Source organism: Muscardinus avellanarius (genome assembly GCF_963383645.1).
Source record: "Muscardinus avellanarius genome assembly, chromosome: 16".
NCBI classification, from domain to species: domain Eukaryota; kingdom Metazoa; phylum Chordata; class Mammalia; order Rodentia; family Gliridae; genus Muscardinus; species Muscardinus avellanarius.
In genome coordinates this window covers 24,130,181-24,155,856 of record NC_137802.1, presented here as the reverse complement: position 1 = coordinate 24,155,856, position 25,676 = coordinate 24,130,181, and the positions used below count along the sequence as shown (strand labels likewise).

The 25,676-nt window shown below is 41.9% G+C and overlaps 1 protein-coding gene across 1 annotated transcript in view; it reads left to right on the top strand.

Annotated features, from left to right (window-relative positions):
* Window positions 1-2,044: 2,044 nt before the first annotated feature.
* CPD (carboxypeptidase D) overlaps window positions 2,045-25,676 on the top strand; it is a gene marked incomplete at both ends in the record, with an annotated part of 77,310 nt that continues 53,678 nt past the window's right edge. Inside the window, 2 exons of the mRNA XM_080712488.1 lie at window positions 2,045-2,775; window positions 12,907-13,154. Coding sequence (XP_080568614.1) covers window positions 2,045-2,775; window positions 12,907-13,154 — 979 coding nt within the window. The remainder of the gene's footprint in view (window positions 2,776-12,906; window positions 13,155-25,676) is intronic.

The following is a 25,676-nucleotide window of genomic DNA, read 5'->3' as shown; positions in this document are numbered from 1 at the left end:
CGCTGATCTGGATTATTGTAAGTGTCCAGTGTCATGATTAAGCACCCCAGGGGGGAGCAGTCTCAACTGCACAGAGTGGGGGCTTTGTTCCCGATGAGTTGCAGCTGTCGTACACACCACCACCTAGACCAAGGGAGACTTGGAGAAGAGTTCCCGGCACCCGGGGCCTCCTCTCCTGGTGGAGCACTGTATCCTCTGCACCCGGGCCTGTGCTTCCACCTGACCTACACCTCAGCCAGCACCGGCAGCTTCTTAGGCTAGGACTGGGAGCCAGCCTACCATTCTCTCTCTCAGATCCTGTTCACTTTCCCTCCTAAAGGTCATTTGCATGCATTTCCTTCTCTCATCTCTGCTGGTATTGCCTTGGTTCAGAAACCCATCATGTGGTCTTGGATTATATCTTCCTTATAGGTCTCTCAGCCTCAGGTCTCAGGCTTCCATGTTACCGTCAGAGGATTCCCCCGCCCCCAAACTAGCTTAAAATCCATCTGTGGCTCCCTATGGGGTTCTGAGTCAAGTGTGCCTCCTAGCGCCCAGCTTACAAGGCTCTTAGGTCTGCTTTGGCTTATGTCTTGTTACCTCCACACTTCAGATCCCCTTCACACCATGAATCCCGACTTATATACAATTTCCAGAATATGCAGTATTTGTTCTCAGACCTGGCAGCCTTCTGTGTTTTCTTTTTCTGTCCAGAATCCCTCCCTTCCTCTTTCTCAGACTGAAGTAGTGCTCCCTCACCCGTGCTCCCACAACTCTGCTGGGGAGTTATCACAAGCTGCATTGCATCTCCAACTGGACAGAAGAAAGAACGGCTTCCCAGTGGCTAGCTCTGGCACACAGTGGATGCTCAATAAATACTTGATAAATAAATGAATGGATTTTACTAGTCATATTAGGGTTCAATTATAGTTCAAGGATCTGCTGGGAAATATCTGGCTCTGAAAGAAGGAAATACAAGTTATTGCAATTATGTTATTAAAGGGGTAGAATTTCACACTGGATAAAAGGACAAGTTTTGTGTTTCTTCAAGCTAACTGATTAAATTCTACTTTCAAGACCAGTTTAAAAAGACCTCTGGCGTCTGTATTTTCCACCTTTGGTCAAACATTGAAGAGTTCGGGAATTATACTCTCCAAGCAAGTGTTTCCAGAAATGTCAAGCCTGCGGCTTAAAATATGCCATTCTAAGACCACAGTTAAGTACCTAAGATTCACTCAGAAGAGGTGAGACAGGTAGGCAGGTGGACCACGAAATGCAGTCGCCTAAGGAAGCTGGGACCAGAACCCACAAACTAGTTGTAGAGAAAGAACGTGGGATGACTCCAGGTAGATAACATCAGCACAAAGGGGGCTTACTACGTAGCGGATCTGCGCTAAACATAAGAACTACACCTTTTCACATAGCAACTCAAAAATGGAACGGACTGCTTTGTGAGGTAAGAGCCTTCTCCGGGTGTTCATTCTCTTCATCGGCTGGGTTCGAGGGGAGGCAGGACGCAGCCGGGAGAAAGGCTGGGTGCAAAGGAGACGGGACTAAGGCGTCCTTCCATCCTTCGAATGTCGATTCTTTCGAACCCATTGCTCTTTGCAAGTCCTTTTGATTCTTTCGATTCTCCGCTCCCAGCGTTAAAGCGCAGATGAGAAGCTGCAAGGAAGATGGGAAGGGAGCGTAGTAAGTACTCAGAGAAAGAAGGGTGACGATTTAAGGAGAGAAGCCATAAAGAAGAAACGGAGAGTTGAGGAAAAGCGGAGCAATAGCAGAAAAGGAAGCAGAGAGGAGGGGAAGAGAAGGAGAAGATCCTTAACCAAGGAAGGGAGCGACCCAACTCCTCCGGGACTGGAGGGGCAAAGGCACGCCCAGAGCGAAGGGGCCGCTTTAAGGAGAGCCCCGCCCCCTGGCGTGACGCAACCGCAGGCCGGCCGGCGATTGGCTGCGGCGGGAGGGCGGGATGGGGTTGCTAGGTGCGGAGGGGATCCGGCGGGCCGCGGCCGCCCGGAGCGCGGAGCCGCGGGAGCGGAGCCGGGCTTAGCGGCGCTGCTGGAAGATGGCGAGCGGCTGGGGAGCGCGGCCGCCCGGGTGGCTCGGGCGCCTCCATCTGCCGCTGTGCCTGCTGCTGCTGCTGCTGCTGCTGCTGCGGCGGAGCCCGGCCCGCGCGGCGCACATCAAGAAGGCGGAGGCGACCACGACGACGAGCGCGGGCGCCGAGGCGGCCGAGGGCCAGTTCGACCGCTACTACCACGAAGAGGAGCTGGGCGAGGCGCTGGAGGCGGCGGCGGCCGCGGGGCCCCCCGGCCTGGCCCGCCTCTTCAGCATCGGCCGCTCGGTGGAGGGCCGGCCGCTGTGGGTGCTGCGCCTCACCGCCGGCCTGGGGCCGCCGCTCCCTGACGGCGGCGCGGGCCCGCTGCTGCCCGGCCGGCCGCAGGTGAAGCTGGTGGGCAACATGCACGGCGACGAGACGGTGTCGCGCCAGGTGCTGGTCTACCTGGCGCGCGAGCTGGCGTCCGGCTACGGCCGCGGGGACCCGCGCCTCGTCCGCCTGCTCAACACCACCGACGTGTACCTGCTGCCCAGCCTCAACCCCGACGGCTTCGAGCGCGCCCGCGAGGGCGACTGCGGCCTCGGCGACGGCGGCGCGCCCCGGGCCAGCGGCCGCGACAACAGCCGGGGCCGCGACCTCAACCGCAGCTTCCCCGACCAGTTCGGCACCGGCGAGCCCCCCTCGCTGGACGAGGTGCCGGAGGTGCGCGCGCTGATGGACTGGATCCGCAGGAACAAGTGAGTGCCCCGCTTCCCTCCCGGCCGCCCGGCTTTCAAGGGCACGGGGCCGGGCCCGGGCTGCACCCGCGTGGCGAGGCGGGCGCGGGGTGACAGGACGCGGCCCAGGCCCGCGGAGCCGCCTCGTCCCGCCGATCGTCAAAGAGCGCTGCCTGGAGGAGGCTGGCATCTGTTTAAGGCAAGGCCGAAGGGGAGACAACGTTCTGGAATGCTGTTTCTGTTCTCCCAGAACCGTAGAGTGTGAGTGATGGACGAGAACCGAAGGATAACTCGTTTTATAGATAAGCAGTCGATATGTTATTTCGAGAGCCACCGTGCTAAGCACTTTCCGTGACCCCATTATCTCACTTGATATTGGCCACAACCCGTGAGGACAGAGAGACACCGTTCGTATCCTGGTTTTGCATACGGGAAATACAGGGTCAGGCTGGTAACAATTTACATAGTGAGCAGTGTAGCTGGGACTTAATCTGATTCCGAGTCTGTGCTCGACTGGGGAGAGAGGCCCAGAAATAGTAAATGACACCCTCGGTTTCTTCCTCTTGATTATTTGACAGAAACTGGTTCTCCTCTTTACCTGTGACTCTGCTAAGGAGCATACGGTCTTGGCTGGAGAACTTGTACAGATCTGTGGGTCGCTTCATTTTACACTCGGAGGGTTTCTGATACCATTCCTGCACCTTATTTTTTATCGGGCCTGGGTAGAATGGCTAATTGTCACTCCTGATGCACACTGAGTGTGAGTAAGCATTGTATGCAATTGAAAAAATTAAAAAGCACAATGAGGGCCTCAAGAAATGACTATATAACAAGAATGTTAAAAATCTGTATGAGCCTGGCGTGGTGGCACACGCTTGCAATCCCGGCATTCGGGAGGCTGAGACTGGAGTATTGAGCCTGGAGTATTGTGGTTCGCCGACAGCCTCAGCTACTTAGCGAGGCCCTTCACAACTCAGTGAGACCCTGTTTCAAAAACAAAAAGACTAAAAAATAGGGCTGGAGAGGTGTAGCGCAGAGATACAATGCCATTGGGTTCCATCCCTGGTACTGCAAAAAATAAATAAATAAATAAATAAAATATATAATCTGTATGAGATGTTTGCCTAGTTAAACCTTGCAGAAACTGAACCCACTGGCAAAATGTGCGTGAGCTGCAATAAATAACATATCATTTCTGTGCACGAGGTAGAACTTTGAACTGAGTCTTGAGAAAGACTTGTGAATATGGGACTTATAGTAAAACTTGTGAATTTATAGCAAGACCTGTGGATTTGGGATTTATAGCAAAAAAAAAATAGCAGAGGAATAAAAGAAGAGGGTAGTTACTTCAAACAGACTAATGTGTAAAGGGAGCACGCATGTAACTTTCCTTTTTCAAGCACAGGTATTGCCAGCATATTCCCATTTTGGTGTCTTCATAAGGCTTTTGAAGCAATAGTTATTTAATCTTTCTGTCTTGATTTAAAGGTTTCTGAGTGGCAGATAAGATATAGGTAATAGTGAGCAATGAAGGTTCTCTATGAGTCTGGGAATAATTTCTTCAATGAGATTTTAATCAGATACAGTGCATCTAGAAGATTCATGGACATCAGACCAGTTCCAGATTCTTTTTATCTTCTACCTTTTACTTTACTCCCCTTTAGAAGATCCCTTATAGATATTTCACATACACTTTCTAGAAAGTTTTTTTTTAAGGATAACTCTGTCAGGTACTCCAAACATCTGCATTAATTTGACTTTAACATAATAGTTATTGTCAGAAGCTCTGATGGCCAGGGCTTTTCTGAGGTGATATATCATCTGCACTGTTGCCATTGCTTAAGTGTTTACCTTCTCTCAGTCCTTGTAGGAATTTCTCATTTCAGTATTAATTCTGCTGAGACCAAAAATGAAAATTTCCTTTTGATATATGTCACCTTGAAGATATACTGATCCTTGAACTTTAAATCTGGACCCAAAAGTTCCCTCTCTGATTAACTCATATTACTAGTATTTAATGCTTATGAATTATGATTTGGTCTGTTTAGTTTAATGATAGGAGCTTGTGAAGATTTTTAAAGCTCATGTGTGGGTGGGTCATTTTGTTCTGTGCAATAGACTACCCTAATTGTACCCAACCATTTTTTCAAACATGTAACTCTAATCAAAAGGGAAAGTAAGTGATTATATAGGATGAGGAGTACATCCATCCATCCATCCTCTGTCTTCAAAAATCAACTCAAGCTGGGCATGGTGGCTCACCTTTAATCCCAGTACTTGGGAGACTGAGACAGGAGGATCGTAGGTTGGAGACCAGCCTTAGCAACTTAGTGAGACTATAAGCAACTGAGAAGAACCAGTTTCAGAGATAGAATGCTCTGGGTTCAGTCTCTAATAACACACACACACACACACACACACACACACACACACACACACACACACTCTCTCTCTCTCTCTCTCTCTCTCTCTCTCAATCTCTAATAACACACACACACACTCTCTCTCTCTCTCAATCTCTAATAACACACACACACACACACACACACACACACACACACACACTCTCTCTCTCTCTCTCTCTCTCTCTCTCTTTCTCTCTCTCTCTCTCTCAAAACACATTCTTTAAGGATTTATCAATAACAAAGGATGCGAATAAAGTTAAAAAACAGATGTGGTGTTGCATGCTTGTAATCACAGTACTTGGGAGGCTGAGATAGCAGGATTATAGGTTTGAAGCCAACCTCAGCAATTTAGTGAGACCCCCCCCTTTTTTTTTTTGGCGGAACTGGGTATGGAACCCAGGGGCATTGTGCCTCCAAGCTACACCTCCAGCCCTATTTTTAGTCTTTTATTTTATTTTTTATTTTTGCGGGTCTGGGGATGGAACCCAGGGGCATTTGATCTCCATGCTATATCCCCTGCCCTATTTTTTTATTCTTTATTTTGAAACAGGGTCTCACTAAGTTGTGGAGGGCCTCCCCAAGTAGCTGAGGCTGTCCCCGAACCGCGATCCTCCGGTCTCTTCCTCCCAAATGCTGGGATTACAAGGGTGCACCACCATGCCCGGCTAGTGAGACCCTCTTTCAAAATAAAAAGTAAAATAGGGTGGGAGTGTAGTTTAGTGATTCCTTGATATCCTGCTTACCCAGCTATATTAGAAATAGATTTTTGTAGCCAGGCATGGTAGCGCACACTTGTAATCCTAGTACTTCGGAGGCTGAGACAGGAGGATTGAGGTTGAGGTTCTCTGCCAAACTCAGCTACTTAGTAAGCTCTCCACAACTTAGTGAGACCTTGTTTCACAAATAAAGAATAAGCCGGGTGTGGTGGCGCATGCTTGTAATCCCCGCACTTGGGAGGCTGAGACAGGAGGATCGCACGGGTTCGAAGCCAGCCTCAGCTACTGAGTGAAGCTCTCAGCAACTTAGTGAGACCGTGTTTCCAAATAAAATATAAAATAGGTCTGGGAGCATAGCCCGGAGGTAGAAAGCCTCTGGGTTCCATCCCCAGTACCACCAAAAAAAAAAAAAAAAAACAAACCACACACACACACACACACACACACACACACACACACACACACAGAATAAGCCGGGCATGGTGGCCCATGTTTGTAATCCCTGCTCTTGGGAGGCAGAGACAGGAGGATTGCGTAGGTTCGAAGCCAGCTGCGCTGGCTTAAGAGACCCTGTTTCCAAATTTTAAAAAGTATAAAAATAGGTACTGGGAGTATATCCTGGAGGTAGAAGGGTTTCCAGGAACCCCAGTACCACCAAAAAAAAAAAAAAAAAAAAGAATAAAAAATAGGGCTGGGGATGTAGCTTAGAGGTAGAATGCCATGCTTGAGAAGAAAAAGAAAGGAAAAAGGAAGAGAGGAAAGAAAGAAGGAGGGAGGAAATAGAGCTTGTTATTTTGAATATGAATAATTTTAAAAGTTCTCCAGTGTAAGACAGTAAACTTTGTGTGTGTGTGTGTGTGTGTGTGTGTGTGTGTGTGTGTTACTGGGGATGGAACCCAGAGGCATTCTACCTTGGAGCTATACTCCCAGTCCTATTTCTTATTCTTTATTTTGAAACAGTGTCTCACGGAGTTGCAAAGGGCTTCACTAAGTAGCTGAGACTGTCCTCGAACCACGATCCTCCCGTCTCAGCCTCCAGAATGCTGAGATTACAAACATGCACCACTACGCCCAGCTTAAACTTAATTTTTATTTTTTGTCTTATTTTATACAAAAATAACCAAAGGGTGTTTTGTATAATTGGTAATTAAAACAAATACTTAGGAAAATATAAAATAAATATTAACTCCATCACTGAAATATTTTATAGTTTATTTAACTATATACTTTTGAAACACTAGACTTTTTTGCTACACTCCCAGGTCTATTTTTTATTCTTTATTTTGAAACAGGGTCTCACTAACTTGTGGAGGACCTCACTAAGTAGCTGAATGCTGGTTGAGAACCTTCAATCCTCCTGTCTCAGCTTCCCCATTACTGGGATTACAAGTGTGCGCCACCATGCCCAGCATTAGACTTCGTGTGTGTGTGTTACTGGGGATTGAGCCCAGGAACATTCCACCTCTGAGCTATTCCCCCAGCCCTATTTTATATTTGTTTTTTAAATAGGGTCTCACTTGGTTGATGAAAGTCTCACTACTTGCTGAAGCTGTCCTCCAACCTGCATTCCTCCCTGTCTCAGCCGCCCAAGTACTGGTAACATGGGCCACCATGCTGGGCTTCACACTAGACTTCTTTAAGTAAATTCACCTATTCAGACTTAGATAGGCAATTAGCATTTAAATGACTGACTTTTGGTGGTACTAGGATAGAATTAACTCGCAATATTTGTAGATTCTTCACTATTTGTAATATTTATCATATATTTAGTTCTACTTTATGTTTCATTGTGTGTGTGTGTGTGTGTGTGTGTGTGTGTGTGTGTGTGTTGGGGGTTGAACCTGGGCCTTGTTTGTGCTTGGCAAGAGCTCTAGGCCTCTGCTACTTCCCTAGCCCAACTACTTTAAGTCGGATGCAAGGAGAGATATGAAAGTATACTGAAGTGGCTGGGGGTGGTGGTGCAAGCCTATGATTCCAGTACTAGGGAGGCTGAGACAGGAGGGTCACAGGTTCAAGACCAGTCTGGGCAGCTCAGTGAGACCGGTTCAAAAAAACATAAAGTAAAATAGACTAGGGTTATAGCTCAGAGGTAAAATGTTCTAGGGCTCAATCTGCAGCGCGCACACACACACACACACACACACACACACACACAAGAGAGAAAAGAAAAAGAAAAAATATTGAGAGAATTAACTCGAATAACCACAAAATACTTTCCAAATAAGATTGTAATTGATAGACAATGCAAAGTTGTTTTGACAAAGGCTCAAAAGAGTGATCTTATATAGCCGGGCATGGTGGTGCATGGTTGTAATCCCAGTGTTTGGGAGGCTGAGATGGGAGGATTGCATAGATTCAAAACCAGCCTCAGCTACTTAGTGAGGCTCTCAGTAACTTCGTGAGACCCTGTTTCCAAATGAACTATAAAACAGGGCTGGGAGTATAGCCTGGAGGTAGAAGGCCCCTGGGTTTCACCCTCAGTACAAAAAAAAAAAAAAAAAGAGTGTAATAGATATTACTTTCTTTTGAAATCTTTCTTATAAAATCTTCCTTATAAACTATGTATTAGAGTAAAGAAGATTTAATGGGATGTTTTCACTCAAGTCGATTGCACATATTTTATTGTTTTAAAAATACTTGGCCAGGCCATTTTAAAGATAGTTCTTTCTAAAGTGTTGTGTGAAATTTGAGGAAAAATCTTGGACTTTAAAGTTTTTTTGTTTTGTTTTTGTGGTTCTGGGGGTGGAACCCAGGAGCTTTTGCAACTCAGTGAGACCCTGTTTCAAAGATAAAGAATAAAAGCCGGGTGTGGTGGCGCACGCTTGTAATCCCCGTGCTTGGGAGGCTGAGACAGGAGAATTGCACAAGTTCGAAGCCAGCCTCAGCGGCTTAGTGAGGCTCTCAGCAACTTGGTGAGACCCTGTTTCAAAATAAAATATAAAATAATAAAATAGGTCTAGGAGTATAGCCTGGAGGTAGAAAGCTTCTGGGTTCCACCCCAGTACCACAAAAAATATATATATATAAATAAATAAATAAAAAATAAAATAAAATAAAATAAAAATAAATAAATAAATATATTTTAAAAATTAGAGGTGGGGGAGTCTCTCAGAGGTAGAATGCCCCTGGGTTCCATCCCCAGTAGTAAACAAAATAAAAAATAAAGTAGCATACTTCACTTTTAGAATATTCAGGACTTAGTTGTTATTGTTGTTGTTCATACATATTCCTAGAACTGTGTTATGCTTATGATACTCAAAAAATATTTGTTGCTGAATGGATTGCCTGAACTGGGCTAAACTTTTTATAGCTTTTCTAGAATCAATGGGGGGAAAGTATATTTTTTAAATACAAAGCAGCCAGGAGACAGGAGGATCGCAGGTTCACAGCCAACCTCAGCAACTTATTGAGGCCCTCTGCAACTTAGTGAGACCCTGTTTCAAAATAAAGAATAAAAAATAGGGCTGTGAGTGTAGCCCAGATGTAGGAAGTCCCTGGGTTCAATCTCTGGTACCACAAATAAAATAAAACAAATAAAATAGAGCTGAGGGTGTAGTTTAGAGGTAAAATGTCCCTGAGTTCTATCCCCAATACTCCCCCACCCACACACACACACACACGAGAAATGTAAAGCAGAAAGTAATTGTTAATTCTTTAGTCATGGGGGAGAGGTTGGTAGGGTAGAGTTAGAAAGTTAAAATACGTACATAGCTTTAGTTTCTTAATCATTCTATCACAGAAGGGCTGTCAATGGCAGAGATTTCTCAAGCAGGATGCTAGATATGCTAACTACTCATTTCTTCTATTGAACAGAAGCTAGAAAGCAGTCTTTGTGCTAGAAGAAGTTCATACGTGTTGTTTTACTGAGTTTTCATAACTCTGGAAAGCAGGTAGCTTTAATCCTTTCTTTACAGACGAGAGGGAAACTAGATTTATTGGTTTAGAGGTTGTATTCAGCTACGGTTCTAGGAGACTGAGTGTTCTTACCCATATTTGTCTGGCTCCAAAGCTTGTGCTTTTGCCACTATACTAAGTGGCATTCTCTGGTGTTTGAAAGGGTGCTAATTATATTAGTTTTAAACTAGTCTCTTTTTATAGTCACTGCTAATGTTTAATCATAGTCATTATTGGCTAAGTTCTTTCTTGTAATGAACAGATTCTGGGTTATAAGTAATTTTCATTGTTTGATCTCCTGGGATGGTACTGATCATGCTTAAAATAACCTTTCAAATTAGACATGATAGATTTAATTTTCTTTCAAGCTTACGGGGGTGGGGGGGATGTTAAATATCAACTCCCTGAAGGATTTCCTTAGATTAATTTCAACCATAGAAAAGCAGAAGGAAGAAAATCCAATTGAGAGTGCAAAGACAAAAAAGTATTTAATCTCTTGTAGTAGTAGTTTAAACTGTTATGTCTGTGAAAGATGCACAACTGGAATGTAAGCATGTTTTTACCTTTAGCTTTCACCATAAAAGAGTTCTTCAGCATTTCTTTGCTTATCAGAACTTGACCAGATTATATATTGGTTCACTTAAAAGCATAGAGTTGGGGATGTAGCAGTGGTAGTGGCTTGACTAGCATGTACAAGGTCCTGGGTTCAATGCCTAGTACCACACATAAATGCACAGAGTAGAAACTTTTTTTTTTTTTTTTTTTTTTTTTTTTGGTGCTATTGGGTTTCCTGGAAGCCCTTCTATCTCTGGCCTACACTCCCAGACCTATTTTATATTTTTATTTGGAAACAGGGTCTTTTAAGCCAGCACAGCTGGCTTCAAACCTGCGCGATCCTCCTGTCTCCGCTTCCCAAGCGCGGGGATTACAAGCGTGTGCCACCATGCCTGGCGAGTAGAAACATTTTTTAAGGAACAGCCTTGTCTCCATGTTTTTCTTTCTTTCCTTTTTTGGGGGGAGAGGATACTGGGTAATGAACCCAGGGGCATTCTACCTCCGAGATATACCCCCAGCTCTTTTATTTTTTGTTTTGGAACAGAGACTTGCTAGGTTGCTGAGAGTCTTACGACATTGCTCAGGCTGTCCTGGAACCTGCTGTCCTCCTGTCTTAGCCTCCCAGTTACTGAGATCGCAGGCATGTGCCACTACTCCCACTGTCAGTTTATTTCGTAATTACCCAATATTTTGATGTGATTGGAGAACTAGTCTTAGATATATGCATATACATATACATACACATACATACACATACATATATATACATATATATACATATATATATATATATATATACACACACACACACACACACACACATCTTACTGCATGAGGTTTGTTTTGTTTCTGCTGAAACTTCTTTTATTTATTTATTTATTTTTGCAGTACTAGGAGTGGAACCCAAGGGCATTCTACCTCTGAGCTACATCCCCAGCCCTATTTTTTATTCTTTATAAACAGGGTCTCACTGAGTTGCAAAGGGCCTCACGAAGTAGTAGCTGAGACTGTCCGCGAACCGCAATCCTCCTGTCTCAGCCTCCCAAATGCTGGGATTACAAGCATGTGCTACCACACCTGGCTTCTGATGAAACTTAACTGTGGCCTCTTTCTTTAACGTATGAATTTAGTATAGATATTTTGTGAAACTGGTGTAAAACAAAACACATCCTGGTATGTTTCCTTTTTCTTTTTTCTTTTCTTGCCTCTCTCCCTCTCTCTTCCTACTTTTCTTTTTCTTTCTCTCTCTCTCTCTTTTTTGTGGTACTGGCAATTGAACCCAGGGGCATTCTCCCTTTGAGTTGTACCTCCTGTTTACTTTTTTATTAGGAAACAGAGTCTCATTGAGTTTTGGAGGGCATTGCTAAGTTGCTGAGGCTATCCTTAAACCTGTAATCTTCCTACTTTAGCCTCCCAAGTACTTGGATTACAGGTGTGCACCATCATGCCTAGCTCACATCCTATTTTAAATTAGACTTCCAAGCCAGGACTGATGGCTCATGCTCATAATCCTTGTACTTGGGAGACTGAGATAAGAGGATCACAGGTTCCAGGTTCCAGAATAGCCTCATCAAGTAATGAGACTCTCATCAACCTAGTGAGACCTTGTTTCCAATTAAGAAATGAAATCGGCCTGGGGGTATAGCTCAAAGGCAGAATGCCTCTGGGTTCAATCCCTGGAAAATAAATAAACAAATAAGAAATAAATAAACAAATCCTATCTTTAAAATTCTCTTTAGGCCAGATGTAGTGGCACATGCTTAAGCATAGTTGTAATCCCAGTATTTGCAAGGCTGAACGCAGGGATCACAGGTTCACAGCCAGCCTTAGCTACTTAGCAAGGCCCTCTGCAACTTAGTGAGACCCTGTTTCAAAATAAATAATTAAAAATAGGGCTGGGAGTGTAGCTCAGAGATAGGATGCCCCTGGGTTCAATCCCTAGTACCAAAAAAAAAAAAAAAGCAAGAAAAGAAATCTCTTTAGACAGTATATTTACAAAGCATAAAAGTTAACTCTTGTATTAAAAATATTTATACAGCCAGCTTTTTCTATGGAGTTGACACATTATGAAATTTAAATATTGATTGGATTATATAAAATTGTCATATTATGGGTTAAAAATGTTGAATGTTAATATAGTTCAATCTACTACATGAATTTGGAATTGCCTAAATATTACATGTCCTGAAAGTTATGCTGGGTTATTCAGCTATTTTTCAATAATGGGAAATTTTCTTCAAAATTGTGAAAACTGGTTGAGATTTTAAATGGATGATACTTCCTTTCCATTTTCTTTTTTGTTATTGTAGTTGTCTGCTTATAAAAGTTGATAGGATTGTCTTCTAGGTCTCCATGAGAGATATCTGAGTTCATTTATAGGGCTGGGAATATAGTTCAGTGTTAGAGTGCTTGCCTTGTACATGGGAGGCTATGAATTTCTATTTCCAGCATCAAACAAAAAAAAAAAAAAGAAAAGAAAAGAAAAAAAAGGTTCATTTGTGAGAGATGTTATAGAATTTTTAAATGCATGGTGCTTTCTGTGCCCTTTTAAAGTGATATATGATTTTGTTGTATTTTCAAAGGTTTGTGCTTTCTGGAAATCTGCATGGTGGCTCAGTGGTAGCAAGCTATCCTTTTGATGATTCTCCAGAACATAAGGTCACTGGAATCTATAGCAAAACCTCAGATGATGAAGTCTTTAAATACTTGGCAAAAGCTTATGCTTCAAACCACCCCATAATGAAAACTGGTGAGCCTCATTGTCCAGGAGATGAAGACGAGACTTTCAAAGATGGAATCACAAATGGTGCACATTGGTATGATGTGGAAGGTATGCAAAGCACTGAATCTGCTCTGTTCCCTCCTTGATCACTTAGTTTTCTTAAGTATGTTCTGAGAGGAAGAGAGGAAAATTGTGAAATTCTCATTTTTAATTATCTTATTTTTATTTTGAAACTTTCAAACCCATAGTAAGATTGAAAGAAGACTTTACCTATGTAACCTTTATTTACATTCACCCATTGTAGCAGGTGTGGTGATACAAAACTGTAATCCCAGTACTTGGGAGGCTAAGACAGGATCATAGCTTCAAGACCAGCCTTAGCAACTTAGTGAGACTTTTAGCAACCTAGAAAGACCTTGTATCAAAACAAAAAAAATAAAAAAGGGTGGGGTATTGTTCAAAAATAGAATGCCCCTGGGTTCTATCTCCAGTACCACCAAAAAAAAAAAAAAAAAAAGAAGAAAGGAAAAAGAAAAAAATTATTCACCCACTGTTCTACCCTACATGCTTTATCTCTCCCTCTCCACATACACTTAGTCTTGTGCCACACCATCCAAAAATAGGTAGCAGATTTCATGACACTTCACTTTTATGTTCTTTAGCATAATTTCCAAGTACAGACATTTTTCTGTACAGCTCTATGCCATTACCATAACCAAGAAATCAACAGTAATTCAATACTGTCATCCTACATGCTGTCCATCTGTGGACTTCTGTGTGTGTGTGTGTTTGTGTGTGTATAAAATATATTTTGTATACAAAAATATATATAATAAAACTTGGCGCTTTAGCTATTTTTAATTATTGAATTCCGTGGTATTAATTATATTTATACCGGTATGCAACCTTGCACCACTATTTCCAAAACTTTTTCATCAGCTTAGAAGCCTTGTAACCATTAAGTAAGTAATGATTCCCATTCCTTTCTCCCAGCTAGCCACCAGGAAGCTCTAATCTACCTTCGTCTCTGTTAACTTGCTCGTTCTAGCTGTTTCACACAGCTGGTGTCAGGCAATATTTGTCCTTTTGTGTCTCATTTTACTTAGCATAAGGTTCTTAAGCTTTTTCCATTTATTTTAGCATGTATTAGAACTTCATTCCTTTTATGGCTGAATAATATTCCCTGCACATATATATTTTATTTATTTATCCATTCATATGTTGATAAACACTGGGTTATTTCCACCTTGCTACTGTGAATGCTATAATGAACTTTGTCATACACGTATCCAGGTCCTAGTTTTCTTTTTTTCTTTTTTTTCTTTTTTGCGGGTCTGGGGATGAAACCCAGAGGCATTTGACCTCCGAGCTACATCCTCTGCCCTAGTTTTTATTCTTTATTTTGAAACAGGGTCTCAGTAAGTTGCAGAGGTCTCATTAAGTAGCTGAGGCTGTCCGGTCTCAGCCTCCTGCATGCTAGGATTACAGGCGTGAGCCACCACGCCTGGCTCCACGTCCTAGTTTTCAAGTATATAGCTAGTACCGAAATAAGAATAAGCCGAAGGGAACCTGATATGGTGGTACATGCCTGGAATCCCAGTACTTGGGAAGCTAAGACAGAAGAATCACAGGTTCAAGGCCAGCGTGCACTAAAAATAAATAGAGCTGCCAGGTGTGGCATACAACTGTAATCCCAGTGCTTGGGAGACTGAGACAAGATGATGGCAGCCTCAGCAACTTAGCAAGACCCTGTTTCAAAAAGTAAAGAGGGCTGGGGGGTGTATCTTGGAGGTAGAATGCCCCTGGGTTCCATCTTAGTACACCACCAAAACAAACAACCAGGGAACAAGCAGTAAGAACAAGCCAATGAGTGGAAATGTGAACAGTGTAAACATTTTCTCTTATAGTTTGTCCACAGTGAAATGCCTTTGGTCTTATCTTTTTATTAACAGTCACATTTATAAAGTATCTTTTGATGTGTGTCTTAATGTGCCTTTATTTAAACTTTTGAATTACTCTTTGACTTTTTATGCTAAGCCATGATACCCAAAATGAGTCAATCCTAAATTTGAGAACTTAATATAGTTTCTAGAATTTCCTGATCCCTCTATAGTTTCTACCATATACATATGACTATATGTATATGGTAGAATATATAAATATATAAATATATGTATATGGTAGAATATATATGGTAGAATATATATATACATACACACACATATATATTAGAAGCATATATATATATATATATATATATATATATATATATATATATATAATCTGCAAAGAGGTCTGAAATATTTAGAGGCCAAACATTCCCCTATAAAATTTAGAGGTGATTCAGAAATCATCAAAATATTTTTATAGATAAGGGACATACTTTAATGTTTAATCCTTACATTTCAATCTGCAACAAATATATTTAATCAAATCTGTGACCTGATGGTTTGGTGAGTAAGTCAGGTTACTTCATTAATTTGAGAAGCTATTACTTAAAATGATGGTTTCTCTTCTTGGAAAAAAAATCTAAAAGGTTAGAGAGTAATTCCTAACTGACAATTGAACATAAGTCTATGTTTCAAAAATAAATATCCTGCCTTTATAGAAAGTAAGCATACTTTGGTATTAAGGCCAGAGATTATTTGGCTAAACCAGTTATTAGAGTTTTCTGATTTCACACATCCTAAAAAACTAAATTGTTGCTACTGTTGTTTTTATGCATCAGTTTTTCTTCTGTTTTAGCTGAATAGTCAGACATGTTTTATGTCATTTCTACAATACTTGCTCTTCATCCCTTAGCAAATATCAGGCAGTTTCTCCTTGAAAAGGAGGCCTTCATGGTTTCAGTAGTTTCAACAGGGCCAATTCATTTTGTTTATTTTATGCAGGGCTGCAGTGAGTAAGATGCTGTGAAACCTTGTGACTTGGCCTGTATTCAAACCCGGATGTCCTGGAGTGATGTTACTGAAACCCTGTTTGATGGATTTAGGAATTATGGCTCAAAGTATAAACCTTCAGAGATGGAAGGGAACCTATTGATCTAGTCCAGTCCTTTTTCTTTATAGAAATCCAAAGTCCAAGAGAGGGAATAACTCATGCAATATAATTTATTTATTTAGCAAATATTTTCTGAGTACCTGCCGTATTCCATATGCTGTGTTAAGTGATGGGGATACCATGGGAGCAAAGCAGAAACAGTTCCTTCTGTGAGGCTCAGACTGTATTTAGTAGTGTGGAACACGGGGCAATCTAGCCTCTGTCACCTTTACCTTCCTTGCCAGGGTTGACTCAGCACATCTAGCTGCCTGTGTAGGCGGGCCCTGCATCTCTCAACATGTCTTTCAGACCTGCAGGATCCATCTTGGGAATGACTCCCTGATAAGGCCTGTGAATTGTCATCTCACCTCCCAAAGCCTCTTTTCTGTGAGAGCCTAAGATGGACTTGTTTATGGAGCAGGGTGCCACCTTTTTTTGAGATCACAGTGTGCTGAGCTGTATATGTCTTTTGCCTATCATTTGTTCTCCCTTTTTAAGACTTTATAAAAATTAGCTGATTATTTAGTATGTGTACCCTAGACTATGTTTAATGAAACTAATTATAGCTTTAGGTCACTTTTTAAAAATTGCCTTCTTTCAGCTGGGCACAATAGCATGCCCTGGTAATCACTGTACTTGGGAGGCTGAGACAGGAAGATCATAGGTTCATGGCCAGCCTTAGCAACTTCTCAAAGGCCACCACAACTTAATGAGACCGTTTTTCAAAACAAAGAATAAAATAGGGCTGGGAGTATAGCTTGGCCATAGAATGCCCCTGGATTCAATACCCAGTACCACATATACACACAAAAAGAGAAGAAGAGAGGGGAAGAGAGGAGGAGGGAAGGCGAGAGAATTTATTATCTCTTAACTGACAAAATTTAAGAAAGGGCAAGTAACTCCAGACTTATTTATAACTGAAATTATTTGACTGGGCGTGGTGGCTCATGCTTATGCTTGCAATCCTAGTACTCAGGAGGCTGGGACAGGAGGATTGCAAGTTTGCAGCCAGCCTCAGCAATTTAGTGGGGTTCTCCACAACTTAGTGAGACCCTGTTTCAAAATAAAAAGAAAAAAAATAGGGCCGGTGTGTAGCATTGTAGCATAGAGATAGAATGCTTCTGGGTTCTAGTACCCAGGAGCATAGTTCTCCTGTGGTTCAGTACCACATTAAAAAAAAAAAGAGAGAGCCGGGAGTAGTGGCACAGACTTGTAATCCCAGCATTTGGGAGGCTGAGACCAGAGGATCACGGTTCATGGACAGCACTCCATAACTTAGTGACATCCTGTTTCAGAGAGAGAGGGGGGGGAGAGAGAGAGAGAGAGAGAGAGAGAGAGAGAGAGAGAGAGAGAGAGAGAGAGAGAGAAGGAGAGGAGGAGAGAGGGAGAGGGAGAGGGAGAGGGAGAGGGAGAGGGAGAGAGAGAGAGAGAGAGAGAGAGAGAGAGAGAGAGAGAGAGATCCTCCTGACTCAGCCTCCCAAATGCTGGGATCACAAGCGTGTGCCACCACGCCTGGTTATATATATGGATATATTAATGAAGTTTCTTAAACCTTGGTTCCTATACACATAAAATGAAGGTAAATGCTCTATTACCTGCCTCACAGGATTATGAGGCTCAAGTGAGAACTATGTAAAGCACTTAGCACTGAGCATCATGGCTACTTATGTCTGCCAGAATTAATCCTCCTAAGCACAGGGACTTTCATTTTATTTGGTTTTCTATTTTTAACACATAGAACCATGCCTATTATATAGAAAGTAAGCAATATGTCTTTTTTAATGTTTTTTTTTTTCAGTACTGGGGATCAAATCCAGGGGCATTCGACCTTTGATCTACACCCCAGTTCTATTTTTTATTTTTTATTTTGAAAAAGTACCTCACTGAGTTGTAAAGGGCCTCATTGAGTAGCCTAGGGTCTCCGCGAACCATTATCCTCCTGTCCCAGCCTTCTAAATGCTAGGATTACAAGCATGTGCCACCACATCTGGCTTTTAAAAAATTTTTTAGTTTTAATTTTTTGGGAATAGGGATTGAACTCAGGGCATTCTACCTCTAAACTATATCCCTGGTTCTTTTTATTTTTTGTTTTTACAAACATATATATTTTTTTAAATAGGATCTTACTAGGTCGCTGAGTCTCAATACATTGAGACTTTTTTTTTTTTTTGATGGTGGTGGTGGTACTGGGGATTGAATTTAGGGACATTCCGAGTTACACCCCTAGCCCTATTTTATTTTTTTATTTTGAAAGAGGGTCTCACTTGGTTGATGAGAGTCTCACTACTTGCCAAGGCTATCTTTGAACCTGTGGTCCTTCTATTTCAGTCTCCCAAGTACTGGGATTATAGGTATGTACTACCACACCTGGTTTGCCTGGCTTTAAAAACTTTTTTTTCTAATAAATGAATTCTTGCTACTGAAAATATAAGTATACTATTATTTAAAATCTTAGGTAATCTTTGGATATATAATCATGTAAAAATTTATAAAAATATTCTTCCTAGGTTTGCTTCCACTTAGAGAAAGTAAGCTGGCTTCACTGGCATATTCAAGATCATAGTGTTTTTCAAACATTTTTTAATCATGATATAATATGAGGTACTTTTAAAAAATTTTTTTATTGGTGCATTATATTCATACAGTCCCACCAACAATGTTTTAGAGTTCCCACTTCTCCACATCCTCACCAGCATCTGTTGTTGTGTTTTGAATGATTGCCATCCGAGTTGGAGTTAGGTGAAATCTCAGGGTAGTTTTGATTTGCATCTCTCTGATTGCCAGTGATGTTGAGCATTTTCTCATGCATTTATTGGCCATTTGAATTTCTTCTTTCGTGAAATGTCTATTTAGTTCACTTGCCCATTTTGTTATTGGATTATGAAATACTTTTTAGTTGTTTTTATACATTCACATATTCAAACATACATAAAACTAAAACAATTTCATGAAATGGCACTTACTTTTTAAATATTTTGTGGTATTATTTCTTCTGTCTTCTATTTCATTTAAAAAATGTCTGAACCACTAATATATCTTATATAACTTATAAATAGGTTATGACGGCAATTTGAAAAATACCATTCTTGATCATCCTATGATAGATAGAAGTCATTTCTTTTCAAATTCTGAGTAGGATCAAAACACATTACATATTGCACGTGACAACTTATTCCTTGGTGTTTTCCTTTGGCCCTGACTCGCTTATGTGTCTCAGTCATTTCCAGTCAGGACTGAAACACTGTTTATCTCAGGTTGCCTTCCCTATAATTTGAGTAAGTATTGAGATAGGAAATTAGTCAGAGTTAGAGTTGGCAGCCCTGTGTGCTGCTCATGTGTCTGTGCTTACCATGGTTAGTTAAGACAACTGCCACAATGGTGTGTGTGTGTGTGTGTGTGTGTGTGTGTGTGTGTGTGTGTGTGTTTTAAGCCACTGCCAACTTGGGGCTGAGCCCTTTCAAACTGGTAATTATGACTTTTTTCTCCCCTGGAAAAAGAAAATACTCTGTGGATTTATCAGACCTTTCTCCCTCTACTTTTTATTTATTTTTTCTTTTTTTGCAGAACTCAGGGGCATTCTACCTCTGAGCTACATCCCAGCCCTATTTTGTATTCTTTATTTTAAAACAGGGTCTCACTGAGTTGCAAAGGGCATCACCATGTAGCTGAGGTCCTCCTGTGAACTGTGAACTGTGATCCTCCTGTCTCAGCTGGGATTAAATGCTGGGATTAAAAGCGTGCACCACCACACTCTGCTCTTTATTGTTTATTTTGAAACAGGGTCTCATTAAGTTGCAGAGATCCTCACTAAGTAGCTTGAGGCTGGTCATGAACCTGCGATCCTCCTGTCTCAGCCTCCCAAGTACTGGGATTACAAGTATATTCCTTCCCTCTCCTTTTATTCTCTCTGCTGAGAGTTATGAAATGTGATTAGATCAGTCTTGTTTGTTTGTTTTTGGTACTGGGAATTGAATCCAGGGGCAGTCTACCTCCCAGCTACACCCTCAGCCCCCCCCCCTTTTTTATTTTGAAACATAGTTTTGCTAAGTTGCCCAATGTCTCACTAATTTGCTGAGGCTGGCCTCGAACTAATGATCCTTGTGTGTTAGCCTCCCAAGCACTGGGATTACAGATGCACAACACAATACCCAGCTTCAGTTTTTATTGAATATGGTCATTGTTGAATATACTCCTTTGATCATGTGGGCACCCACTTTTTCTCTAAAATAGAGGTCAGACTGAGCAGGACTAATGTGTTCTAAATATTGGAATACCTTAGCTTAAGGCAGATTGCCACCAGAAAGGGAAGAACATAGGGAAAATAATTACTAAACTGTTTTTAACAGCAGAAAAGGTAGATTTGGTCTACGGATAGAACAAAAAGCTTATTTTGAGGAGTATTTCTATGTCATTGAACGGGGTATTATGAGCAGGAAATTAGAATCTAAAACAGAGAATCAAATGAACAAAACACAGTAATATTATATTGATAAGTAGATGAATCCATGAATATAGTTGGGAGTTTAAGTTGTGCTCCGATCATGAAGACAAATATATGAATAAGGATAAAGTAAATTTGAATGGCATCAGTAAACCAACTTGACCTAATAAACATGTACAGAAAGAATACTGTCATGTCGAGAGTGGTGGCGCACACTTGTAATCCCAGCATTTGGGAGACAGAGACCAGAGGATCGCAGTTCGCGGACGGTCTCAGCTACTTAGTGAGGCCTCTTGCAACTCAGTGAGACCCTCTTTCAAAAATGAAGAATAAAAAATTAGAGGTAGAATACCCCTGGGTTCCAACCCCAGTACCCCACACACAGACACACACACACACACACACACACACACACACAGACACACACACACACACATATAATAATAATAATAATAATAATAATACTGTCTTCATATCTAATTTTCTTGCAGTCTTTTTACTATTCTGAGGCTAGATGACTTAGTAACTTACCAGTTGTCGCCCTTAGAGAAGATGTATTTGGTTCTATTAAGTGCTTCTTTGTTTTTAATATATAATCTTGTTCTTAAAATTATATATTAAGCCATGCATGGTGGCCCATGCCTGTAATCCCAGTATTTGGGAGGCTGAGACATGAGGATTGAAACTTTGTGGGCAGCTTCAGCAATTTAATGAAACCCTCAACAGTTTAGTGAGACCCTGTATTAAAATAAAAATGTATAAAAAATAAAAATGTCTGGGGGGGGTGTAGTTGAGGGGTAGAATGCCCCTGGGTTTCATCCTTAGTACCAAAACAACAAAAAACCAGGCTAACCGCCCCCTAAAAAAGAAAACCCAAAGTAAACAGACATACAAAACTTTAAGAGGGCTCTTGTATTGTTGTTGGTTTTATATTTTAGTAGGATCAAGTCTAAACTTTAGCAGAGCCTGGTTCAACCTCTATTTCTAGGATCACTCCAAGTGGGAAGTACCCCAGCACCACTGGACTATTTGTCCTCCCAAAATGTTTTCAGCAAAATGAAAAAAACCATGCTGGGCTGTTGTCTGTCTGGAATGCTTCCTCCAGCAGAGCCGAGCCTCCCTGCAGTAACACCTCCCTCCTGCCCTCCCAGGGCCTTTCTTTTGCTTATGTCATCCGCATAATGCTTATCCACTTACGTTAACAGGGGGTTTCTCTGCGTGTGTGTGTGTGTGTGTGTGTGTGTGTGTGTGTGTGTGTGTGTGTCTTGTTAGTGTGTGAATTCTTTGATAATAAAGACCCAGCAGTGCTATTCATTTTGGAGTTGTTTTTGTGTAACATTAGAAGGAACAGAGTCCTAGAGAAAGGGAGACAAGGGAGGTTTTATAGTTGTTTTGAATGAGGTCTCTTCTGGAGATTAGGGCTTTATCTAGAGGAATGTGTGGGAATGAAAAGGAAATGTGAGATGTATAAGACATTGTGCAGAAGGAGTGCGGGATTGACCGCCGGTTAAGGGGTAGAACCGAATGTCAGAGGAAGGATCCAAAAAGGTGACTGAGGGCTTGAGTCTGGATAAGTGAGAATGAACACGGGGATGGGAAAAGCCATTTAGAAGACCCCTTGTCCTCGTGGACAAGTATGCGTTTTCTTTTGGTGGGAAGAGAGTGAAAATTGGAGGTAGTAGTTAGGAAACCACTTCTGGAACTTGAGTGAGAGATCGATAAGCAAGAGATTGAGGACCTTGGAGACATCTGGAAAGCATGTGCAGCATACATGCTTTTTTTTTGGTGGTGCTGGGGATGGAACCCAGGGGCCTTCTACATCCGGGCTACACTCCCAGACCTATTTTTATATTTTATTTGGAAACAGGGTCTCTTAAGCCAGTGAGGCTGGCTTCAAACCTGCGTGATCCTCTTGTCTCAGCCTCCCAAGCGTGGGGATTACGAGCGTGCGCCACCACGCCCGGCAGCATACATGCTTTTGAAAACCGAATTGGTATTGTTCCTTGGCATAATTTAACTGCTCAGTCAGAAATTCAACCAGATCGTATATATAAATGAACAGGTGGTTTTCACCTCCAAAGTGAATATACTTCTGGCATTTTGTACTAGGATGTTTTCTTTAAGAAATGCTGACAATTCAGATACTAATTATCTGCCTGTTCATGTTTTAAGAGTATAATTGATAATCAAATGTGTATTAGTACAGTGCTTTTGTTCCTATCTGGTTCATACAATAAAAAAAATTGGTTGAAGCTGGGCATGGTGGTATACACCTGTAGTCCCAGTACTTTGGAGGCTGAGACAGGAGGATCACAGGTTTGAGGCCAGCCTCAGCTACTTTGCAAAGCCCTCAACAACTTAATGAAACTCTACTTCAAAATGAAAACAGAAAGGTTTGGGGAAGCAGCTCAGGTAGAAGGCCCCTGAGTTCCGTCTCCAGCAGCCCCCTCCCAAGAATCGGTTGAATCATTTTCTCTTAAAACTGAGTGCTGTCTAATTTGTATTTATTTTATTATTTTTAGTGGTGAGGGGGATGGAACCCAGGGGCATTCTACCTCCAAGCTACACCCCAGCCCTATTTTTTATTCTTTATTTTGAAACAGGGCCTCACTGAGTCGCAGAGGCCTCACTCAGTAGCTGAGGCTGGCCGCGAACCGCGATCCTCCGGTCTCAGCCTCCCGAATGCTGAGGTTACAAGCGTGGCCGCCACGCTGTGCCTGGCTTGTGCTGTCTAATTTTTTTTAAAAGAGAAAAAAAGAAAACCATACTCAAAAAAATATTTGCTTTTACTTGTGTCTGAGTTTGCTTTAGTAAAGTGAAATATAACCTAATATGAAATTTGACCTTTAGGAGCAGTGGACTTCTGTACTTTGTGATGTGGTCAGAGGCCTGTGTTTAGGGCTGGGCCCCCAAATCTTCACAACTGATGTCTATAAATTAGATGTGCTCCCCCTTCTTACATTCAGGGGATACAGACGGAAAGAGTATGCTTTTTTAAAGGAACGTTTAGTTCAGAGAACTTTGTGAGAGATCATGTTGATGAAGTAAGAGCTAAGAAGAGAGGCGGGACCACTTAGCTCTGCAGAATCATATCATTAGTAAATACACCTAGTGGGAGTGCTGCAGGAAGCAGGTGCTCAGCACATAGGCCGCCGGCACGCAAACACCCAGTGCAGTTAAGAGCTGGCCAGCCCAGATTTCAAGATTGGGATTTGGGGGGATTTGTTTAGGGCAACTTCTGTTTTCCATTCATTTGCTCAGATTTTCTATTTTAAAGTTTTTAGGAGCATCATGCTTGTCAATTTTTAAAAATATCTTGGGGAGCACCAAATTATCTCTGTAAGTTCACTTTTTATCTGTTAAGAAATGGAGAGGGGCAGGCCATGGTGGTGCATATCTGTAATCCCGGTACTTGGGAGTCTGAGACAAGATCTCAGCTTCAAGGCCAGCCTCGGCAATTTCGTGAAACCCTGTTTAAAATTTAAAAAAGGGTATAGTTCAGAGTAGAATTCCCTCGGGTTCATTTTCCAGCACCAAAAAAAGAGAGACAAAGAAAGAAGGAACCAAAGAGAGGAAGGAAGGAGGAAAGGAAGGAAAAAGGGAGAGGGCAAGGGAAAAAGAAAAGAAGAAAGAAGCTAGCAGAAATCTGAGTTGTGAGAATTTCCTTCTTTTCCTAGCTAATTTCCTAATTTTCCACTAACCTTTGAAGCACTAAGTAGTCCTCCCTTATCTGTAGTTTTGCTTTCTGAGGCTTCAGTTACCTGTTGTCAATCAGTTTGAAAATATTACATGGAAAAGCCGGGCGTGGTGGCGCACGCTTTTAATCCCCGCGCTTGGGAGGCTGAGACAGGAGGATCGCGCAGGTTCGAAGCCAGCCTCAGCTACTTAGTGAGGCTCTCGGCAACTTAGTGAGACCCTGTTTCAAAATAAAAATTAAAATGGGGCTGGGGGCGTAGCCTGGAGGTAGAAGGCCCCTGGGTTCCATCCCCAGTACCACCAAAAAAATAAAAAATAAAAAATAAAAATAAATAAATAAGACATAAAAATATTAAAAAAAATATTACATGGAAAGTTCCAGACATAAACAGTTTATATCTTTCAAATTGTGTGCCCTTCGAATAGCATGATGCAGCCTCTCGCTGTCCTGCTGTCTCACCTGAGACGCGAATCTTGCCTTTGCCCAGCACATCCACGCCGAGTACACCTCCCTCCGCTAGTCTCATGATTACGACTTTGGCAATATGGTGGCGCTTGTGTTCGTGTCACCCTTACATAGTAGCCTGATGCTAGATCACATCATCGCACGCCATCACAAGGAGGGCAGCACATTACAGTAGGGTTTGGTTGTGTGTGTGCGCGCATCGTACTGGGGCTGGAACCCAGGGGCCTTCTACCTCCAGGCTACGCCCCCAGCCCCATTTTAATTTTTATTTTGAAACAGGGTCTCAACAAGTTGCTGAGGCTGGCCTCAAACCTGCGATCCTCCTGTCTCGGCCTCCCAAGTACTGGGATTATAGGCTACAATAAGATATTTTGAGAGACCACATTCATATAACTTTTAATATATTATTGTAATTGTTCTATTTTATTATCAGTTACTATAAATCTCATACTGGACCTAATTTAGAAATAAAACTATCATAGATACATTGTATAGGGGAAAACATTTTATACATATATTTATACATACGTATATATGTACATGAGATTTGGTGCCCTATCTTTGTTTTAGTTTGTGTTCTTGAAACATATCCCCCAGACATAAGGGGGGCTCCTATCGTGTTAAGCTCGAAATTAAGTAGAGATTGTCTATCAATATCCTATACTCTAAAATTAATTTCCTGATTAAAAATATTGTAGTCTTCCTATAAAGGACTAGTTGGGTTCTTGTATAATACAATTTAATACTTAACACCTGGCCTGCTGAGGCCGGCGATGTCAGGTGTGATTACAGATCGACGCTGAGGTGCAGTCTAGCCTTGTAAGGGTGGAAGAACGACATTGGGGCACCAGACAGAGCCAGCTACTCAGTTGTGATCAGTTGTGATCACTCATCAACGGCCTTTGACACTTATCATTGGAACAGTAAACATCAAGTTTAACATAGACGGCAAATGATACCTATTTGTAGCATCTCACAAAAAAGTTTT